This window comes from Podarcis raffonei, chromosome 1 (assembly GCF_027172205.1).
Source record: "Podarcis raffonei isolate rPodRaf1 chromosome 1, rPodRaf1.pri, whole genome shotgun sequence".
In the NCBI taxonomy this organism is placed as follows: Eukaryota; Metazoa; Chordata; class Lepidosauria; order Squamata; family Lacertidae; genus Podarcis; species Podarcis raffonei.
The window spans coordinates 60,830,082-60,839,016 of NC_070602.1; the positions used below are offsets into that span (position 1 = coordinate 60,830,082).

Here is an 8,935-nt window from a genome sequence, read left to right on the forward strand (position 1 = left end):
GTTGTGATTTCACAGAGCAGCCAACAGATGGCATATGGTAGCTTGCAAGAAAATCTGTTCTAAAATAGTGCTGTTATGGCTGCTACATTGTGTTTTGTGTGCTAGCCTTTAAGAAACTAAAAGCAGACATGCTGATTTGAGTTGGTATCCATTGCAGTAATGAATAAAGTATGTTTTGGGTTTTCTCTTTATCTGAAAGCACCATAGAGCAAAATATTTTTTTATTTGTTGTGGACAATACAGGCATCTCCCCACTTTCCCATGTTCTAAATAGAATCATACCAGGAAATGGCAGGAGAGAACTGGAGAGTCCTCATAACTCATGAGGAGACCCTCACAGAGCCCAAAGAGGACATCAGTGAGGGTGGAGGAAGCCCCAAAGAGACTTGAGACACAGCGGGGTTTTGTGTAGGCTGCTCAGCCTCCCCACGCATCTTCCAGCCTCCAGCTGGCCCCAGAGCTTCTACACTAGTTGAAGAGAGAGTTGTATTGAGAGAGAGCATGAGAGGGAGCTGGAGAGCATGGAAAAATGAGTGTTTAGAGGCTTTCTAGAGGGTGCTTCCTACTTTATGCAATTTCACTTATGTGCATGGTGGCCCAAAACGTAACCCCTTCATAAGTGGAGGGGGGACACCTGTATTACCAAATGAAAATTTAAAGCTGGGGGGCAGAGAAGATTATAGTGTAAAGGCAAATATGCATTCTATTATTCTGTTTTTAGACCCTATCCTATTCTCACTGGGCAGCTTGTCAAATTGTAGCCCCTTCTTCCCCATTTAAAATTTTATTACCTCATAAAATGCCCTTCTCTCCCACCCATGCTCACTTTGACAGCCATGGAGAGGCAGTGACTTGCAAGGAAATAAAGTCTCAATGAAGCTGTTGTGGCCAGTGTCGTGGCTTAGGCGGGGCACCACTGCCCTCCCAGCACCAAACTAGGCACTGTGCAGGCACATAATGGCAACAGCGGTGGGTTGGGTCCGCTGCATAGCACCATGCTCCTAGCCTCTCTCCGTCCTGTAAGTGCCAGCAACATACTGTGTTTGGAAGCTGGGAGAGCATTGATGGCTGCCACACCAGCCACTACTGCCATGAAGGCTTTTAGGCCAGGGATGGGGCTGGAACACAGCTAAAGTCACACAAATTCTTGGTTTATCATTTAGTGTGATTACCATGCCAACAGTATGCATGGCACTTACAGAGACCCTGCCCTGAGGAGCTTACAATCTAAAATTCAGTCAAGGGAAATCAACCAAGAAAAGGGAAGAAAGTGGAGGCGGAGAGAAAGACTATGCCATTGCTTTGATCATGCATGCTTAAGATTGACTGCAGACTATGGTAGGTCATGAGAACTAAGGAGTGGGGAACATGTGCTCTTCCAGATGTTGTTGGACTCCAGCTCCCATAAACCCCAGTCGGTGTGGCCTATGGTCAGGTATGATGGGAGCTGTAGTCCAGCAACATCTGGAAGGTTGTTGGCTTCCAGCCTCTGAGTGAAAGACTTGAAGGAAGAGGTAGAATTTCCTTTTCTGTGTTAGGGTTTTTCTTCTTCAGGGAAAAGATTTTCAGTCTTATTCTGGAATTGATCTCTTCATCTTCAGTCTCTGTATTATTTTTCTTAATAAATAACTACCATTTTTTCTGAATTAAGTCATTAAATGTAAAAACAGGCTTACTTTTTCCCCAGGAATACTTGCTACATTTGTTTTGATTCATACCATGTACTTGCATCCACAGCTGCACACAAATATTCTGATATGTATGTTTACTATTCACAATTAATTCAAATGTCAATTCTCTAAGGTTTCATTCAGATGTTTTCCTTTATTTTTCTCTCTCCTTTTCATGTAGTTATCCAGTTTGGATTTATCACCTTATTTGTGGCCTCTTTTCCTTTGGCTCCACTACTTGCTCTGATGAACAATATCCTGGAAATTCGAGTTGATTCTTGGAAGCTTACAACGCAGTTTAGAAGGCCGGTGGCAGCCAAAGCCCATAGCATAGGAGTCTGGCAAGAAATTCTGAATGGGATGGCTATCTTGTCTGTTGTCACAAATGTAAGTTGTGTGTGTGTGATTTCTTAGTTTACAAAAATATGTGCATTGTCTCTTTTTTCAAGTTGTGTTTTCTACAGATCCGTTCCATTTGTTGTGAGACATTAGTGTTGCATGCAGTATTAGGTTGGGAAGAAAAGAGGGGGAGGGGGACAGTGAGTAGAGTGGGGTGGTAATGCTTCTATTCTTGTACTCAGTGTATGTGTGGGGTTTTGTGTCAGTGTCACTTGTGTGGGTTCGCTTTCTATTCGCCTGTTATATTTCCTTGGTGGTGAGAGAGATTGGGGGGAATTCTTTTTGGATATGAGGGGGATGTTGAAACACATGGCCTCAGATTTTGCAATGTTTAATTGTTGGCCCGACACCATTGCAAATGTGTTGAGTTCTTTGGTTAGGGTGGTTGCTGTGTTATGGGGTCTGGTGTTGTGATCATCAGGTCTTCTGCAAAGTGCCCTAATTTATAGGTTCTGTCTTTTATTTCCACTCCCTTGATGTCTGTGGCTGCTTGGATTCGGTTTGCTAGAGGTTCCAGAGCCAAGATTAATAGGAAGGGAGACAGTGGGCATCCTTGTTTTGTGCCTCTTTGAATTGCTATTGTATTAGAGTCCATACAGCTGGTCCTGCATTTTGCTGAGGCTTGGGTGTACGTAAAAAAAATTAAGCCGATTGGAAGGTGTATGGTAGTACACATTGTTTTAAAGCTCATGTCTTACTTCAGGGATCCTGGGAACCGAAGCTCTAAGAAGGTGCTAATTGGTGCACTCCAACATAATCACTTTTTTCTAAGGGAAATTGTAATATGTAAAGCACAGGGCCCCAATTCAGCTAAAGTTAGTTTCATTAAAATTAGTGGAATAAATTGTTGGTTTTCGTCCTGACCTTCGCAGAAGTGTGAATGGCAAAGCATCCATAGTGGTGCCTTCATTGTGGACCATGCTTTGTCAGGTTAGATTTCAGGGCAGCACTAAACATAAAAGATCAATGTAATGAAATACAAAAACAAAGATAAAAGCAGCAGATGAAAGCTTTAAAATGAACTATTAAATGATTGCTCAATTAAATCAATTAAAATGTGCTATTACCTGGCATTTAAATGATTGCACCTTCCTCTTTGGGAAGGATGCTTTATAACCACTGCCAAGAAAGCCCTCTCCTCTGAAGGTATTGTCATACTCCAGATGGAAGAGGTACATGGAAGAGAGCCTTGGCAGAGGATCATAGAGCACTGGCAGATCAATAATGGTTCCAGTTAAGTTTACCAGTTGTACATCCAGGTTTCCTTCAGCATCAGAGGCTCTGAATGCTAGGTGCTGTGGAATAGGAACAGGCAAGTGCTCTTGTCTTACCTCTGGGCTTCACATAGCCATCTGATAGACCACTGTGGGAAATGGGATGCTGGACTAGGTAGGGTTTTCATCTGATAAATCACCATTGTTCTTATGTTTTTACATATATCAATAAATAGACACTTTTCAATCCCTGTTTCAATGGAGCTCGAAGTGACATACCTGGTTTTTCTTCTTCTCCGATATCCTCACAACATTCTTGTGAAGTAGCTTAGGCTGAGAAAGAGTGGCTTAAGGTCAGCTGGTGACCTTCGTATCTATGCATGGATTAGTATTCAAAGGTAGATACATTGTTCATTTCTTTGCATTTCCTGTGAATGAAACATTTAACATATAATCCAACTTCTTTCCTGCAGGCATTTATTGTTGCCTTCACATCTGATATGATCCCTCGATTGGTATATTATTATGCCTACTCTATGGATCCTTCTTCACCCATGTCTGGATACATTAATGACAGCCTCTCCATATTTCAAACCTCAGATTTTCCTGATAAAAACAGGCCTGACATAAACCCAGAAAACTTTTCCACTTGCAGGTTAGTTGCAATTAACCCCTTTTACATGTCTGTTTGTGTGTGTGTGTTTTTTTGCAGTAGATTTCTGTAATAAATCAGTTATATTGGTCTTGATCACTAAATTCTTCTCCTTACTGTTGCCTTCTATAAGATGAAATGAGGGGCCCTTTAGCCATCAGAATAAGACATTTGCTTTATTATAGGAGTTTTAGGGAATGTAATTTGATGTCATCTTGAAGGCAAGATGTAATTGTGGCAATATTACCAGTATGGTAGTAGGAAAAAAAGAACAAATGTAGCCCAAAGGACAGAAGTAAGGAAGTGTAAAGACTACAACCTTTCATTGCCTTATTCTCGCTTTTTAAATTTAAAGTAATTTCACTCTAGAAGTAGATGTGATGCTGATCATGGTGTCTCTGCAACCCCATATTGGCAACCCCCCTGCCACCTTTCTCAGTAACATGTTATGTGGGTCAGGAAAAGCTAAAATAAATAAATAAATGATATAATGTCACCTGCTTCTCTAACATGTCACTAGGGGAAGAGGGGGCCCGCAACACAGAACTACAGTTTTCAGTAGTAGCTCTGTGATTGTCTCACCTGGAGAGGTGACCTAAAATAAAATGCATATATCAGAGTTTGGAGAAAGGGGAGTTGTATCACATGGAGACTTTTACAGTCTCCTTTAAAAGAAGACTCATATGTAATCGGCTAGGAATGGATTCAACATTTTGTTTTATCCAGTGCTACCTCCATGACATTCCTGATAACCCTATTCCCTGTTGAGTGCACCTCTTGGAATGGGGCTACTATAACACACAAGATTCCACATGGCTTTTCACTACAAGGTGCCTACAGAATCATTTCTAGCATTAGCCTTCTTTGCATGTTTCTTATGCAAAGGGGCATCATGGCTGTAAAAGACCACACATTTAGCTTTACCCTGGAGCTCATGTAATTCCTCCTGGCCCCCAGTGTGCTTACAGATACCTTCTGGAAGAGGGAGCCTTTTTTGTCAATGGAAGGTGTTGCTCAAGGGGGGCCAGGAGGACTCACATTGCCTCAGGGGTGGGGCTATACACGCAGCTCTCTATCTCTGTGCTATCCATTTGTGTGAGTTGCATGTAAAGAGGACTGTTCCTGTTGGCTATAAATGAGCCATGGAAATCTACAGTAGAAGTGAAGGACATGTTCCCCTTAAAGCCCAAGGCTTCTGTATGTACCATTTAAGCTTTAGTGCTTTGTTTGAACAACTTTCCTACACCACGTCTTGTTTTACGTTTCTGTTCCCTGATTTATGCTCTTCCATGATCCACCTAGCCAAACATCTCCTTATGATAGCTGAAAGCTCTGCTAGCATGTGCTCTACAGTTTGCTTTTGCTATGAAAGAGCAAACGAGGGACACTGAACCAGTTACAAGAGCCATGTCTTGAAAAGAAATAAATAAAGCAAAACATTAAGATCAGGATCAAAAGGCTTCTTAAGTGACAGGTGTATTTGAATGTAAATGCCACTGAGCTTGTAATCTGTCTGCCTTTGAATGTGGCCCTTCACCTTTACATGTTTGTATTCAACAGGTACAGGGACTATCGATATCCACCAGACCATGAGAGGAAATATGCACACACAATGCAGTTCTGGCACATCCTGGCTGCCAAGATGGCTTTTATCATTATTATGGAGGTAAGTTGTTCCCTTGCCTCTTGTAATTGATTCAGTGTAGAGTGTCAGTGTAGAGTTACTGCAGTTTTGATGAGGGTACAAAATTATCTTGTTGTGATTCATGGAATTGTAGCTTTAAAAGAAAGGTAACAACAAAACACAAAGGATTTACAAGTTGCAAACAGAAATCCAGAATCGAACACCATTTGCATATATGCAGATTATAAAAGAATTGCAGAATTTTGCAAGCTTTACTGCAAACAACCCTCTGTTGTTTTGCCTCCCAAAAGTTTGTGCTATTTATCTAAATGCATCCGAAGCTAATGAAATTAGTGTGCATGGCATGCTATTGTTGATCCCCCCCCCCAAAAAACCCTCTTTGTAGCCACAACTTTAAGGTGTAGGACAGGCTTCCTCAACCTCGGCCCTCCAGATGTTTTTGGTCTACTACTCCCATGATCCCTAGCTAGCAGAACCAGTGGTCAGGGATGATGGGAATTGTAGTCTCAAAACATCTGGAGGGCCGAGGTTGAGGAAGCCTAGTGTAGGAAGATATCATCACTTTGCAAAACCATCTTTCTCAGAGCTCAAGCCTAGAAAGTCTGCATTGCAAATGTTTAGGACAGGGAATAACAACTGTTTGATGAAATACCTTGCCTCCATAGTTCTTTGCACACATCCTCCTATTTTTGCATTGTTCCCCTGCCTTGCAGCATGTTGTTTTCATTGTCAAATTCTTTGTGGCTTGGATGATTCCTGATGTCCCGGCTGAAGTGAAAGCCAAAATAAAGCGTGAGAAGTACTTAACTCAGAAAATCTTGCATGAGTATGAACTCAATAAACTCAAGCAGAAGCTGTGTGAAAACAGGACCACTGCCAGCATGGAAAAGGAAGTCATTGCCACCGAAGGGAGAGTGGAGTTATCAGAAGTCATGTAACCTGAGGAACAGCTGACTGTGAAATTCCAGCCTGTGAAAATTGGTTGTCCAATCTGAGATGAGCAGTTCAATATGCGTGAAAGCTTCTCTTTTGGTTCTAACAATTTTACTGAAGCAAGTGGAGAGAATCAACATGGATTTCCTGTTGGCCAATCAACAAGCTACATACCTTTGCTGCTGTGGAACCTTGAAAAATGAATCTGCTCATGACACTGCTGAAATGCCTTGCCTTTCTAAGACTGTATGTTTCTCATTACTAGAATTGTCTTAAGTGTGTTATAGCGAAAAGTTCATAATGTTCCACATTTGCAGTCACAGTTCTTGGTAAGTGTGGCAATGGCGTCCTGAATGAAGCTCAGGAAGTTCCTCCCTCACCCAGCCTATATTTAATTAGTATCATTATTAGTTGATAAGGCCAAGAGTTTGGTGTGTTGTCCTTTAGTTGTTGCACTGTCAACTGATGATGCTAGAGCCTAAACGGAATTCTGTATCTTTTCATCATGCTCTTCAGGTGATATTAAAGCACTCCACAGACTCCGGTGGGGATGCTGTGGCTGTGGATTTCATGCATCATCTTGGTAGGACTAACCAAGCTTCAAGGCCCCTTCCAACCTATGGCTCTATAGTTCAATCCTATTTTTGTTTGCCTGTTCTCAGAGTTGGGGAAACTGGGATCTGAACTGCCAATATGCTAGTCATAGTTAACCTTGTTAAGGCAGAAGGGGCTTAGTGCAGCAAGTACACAAATGTTTGGGGAGCCTTTACTGTAAGATGCTAACATCAGACAAACAAAAAACTAAATTGGATGCCTTACTTAGAGAAGTACTAATCTGTATTTGTCTGATAGGTAGCACTGGCTATTCAAAAGCATGTACTTTTCACACATTGGCCTTGATCATGCATTACTTTGGAACATTACTTGGAAAATCTTTCACATATCACGTGTGCATTTCTGCCGCACAAACCTGTACCTTTCAGTACCTTTTGAGGTGGGTTGTTTTGTAGGTTATTTTTAAGGCACGGATAACATATTTGTAGATTTAACAGTTCAGTAACTATAGTGACCTAACAAAAATTAAAACCCACAGTTACTTTTTCATAAGTAATTTCTATGCTTAATAATTTTCATCAGCCATATTTTCTCCAAAATAGTAAGGGAAGTTTAAGGAATTATACCTCAGAGTTCCTAAAATAAAATAAAATAATTTTCTATTCTTACATGATTAGTGAGAGTTAGAAAGATGACCAGATTCTTCCTAAAATTAGTAAGATATTGAATTGGAAATATACTTTATCAAGACCAGATCCACTGAGGTAATCTGGAGTTTTACCTGTGATTGTAGTAGTATTATTTGGGATATGAAGTCATTATTTCTGAAATTTTTAAAAATGATTTCATATTTTTCAAAACCCCTGAGTAAATTATCTACAGGGATAAATTGTAAACAAAGCCATTTGTTGTGAATATGCCTTAATACTAGATCTCTGTGTTTGTACAGAATATCTATTCATAATATTTAATGAATGAAAGGTTATGTACATTAATGTAGCCAAATCTGCAATGCTTAGAAATAATGGTTTTTTTAAATGTTAAGAAGAGAAACAGTTCCCTTTTTTTTTGTCTTGAGACAATTTTGCAAATTTATAAAGTTTATTTAGTGTAAACTGTGCATGTAGACTTAGCTAGAAGGTGTTACAGGCAGTGTTTTGTTATATAATTTTAAGTTCCTACAAGTATTTTTGAAGTTTTGCTACATTTTTATACCCGAGTTTGCCCCACACTGCATAGTGCCTTATTTACATGCACTTGTGAAGGAAAAAAAGATGTGAAAATGCTAGTAGTGTAAGTTATGTAGCATAATGTATCTTATCAGTGAATTCACAGGTATTATGAAAGTATCAGCTTTCAAACTCAGTCTTGTGCATTAGTAGCTGGTCAGGAGCAAGTTTTGCAAACTTCCAAGGTGTTTTGCTCAATGCAATACGAACCTTGAGAAACAAACACTTGCTGAATTCTGAATTCACTAAACATGAAGCATGTTGGACATAAAGTACTTGCACTTTGAAGCTTATTCTTGACTGTTAAGTATTGGAACAAATATCCCAGGCTGTGTCTAGCATGTGAGCTAAAGATTATGCTGTTTTATACATTTGTGTGCTTTGGTTTCATTTCTTATGGCAAAAGAGCAAATTATCTACTTTGAAACACTATGGTAAAAGATCCCAATGAATGAAGGAACAGTACTCATATCCTTGGCAAAGAAAAGAGCTAGATTAATGGGCAAAATGCCCAGATTAGATTCATAGTATCTGTCTCGAAAAAACGAAACAAGAACAAGCAATGGCTCCAGGAATAGAACAATGAGAATTGCAGGGTTTGGGGGTTTCCTCCTTTTTTTCATTGACACATGATATCA

The 8,935-nt window shown here is 40.2% G+C and overlaps 1 protein-coding gene across 6 annotated transcripts in view; it reads left to right on the plus strand.

Annotated features, from left to right (window-relative positions):
• The window catches only part of ANO5 (anoctamin 5), a 63,286-nt gene extending 54,616 nt beyond the window's left edge, over positions 1–8,670 (plus strand). For all 6 annotated transcript variants that reach the window (XM_053389237.1, XM_053389246.1, XM_053389254.1 and 3 more), the window contains 4 exons: positions 1,852–2,057; positions 3,757–3,938; positions 5,496–5,601; positions 6,294–8,670. In XM_053389237.1, the coding sequence (XP_053245212.1) occupies positions 1,852–2,057; positions 3,757–3,938; positions 5,496–5,601; positions 6,294–6,518 (719 nt within the window). In that variant the 3' untranslated portion in view covers positions 6,519–8,670. The remainder of the gene's footprint in view (positions 1–1,851; positions 2,058–3,756; positions 3,939–5,495; positions 5,602–6,293) is intronic.
• Positions 8,671–8,935: the final 265 nt, after the last annotated feature.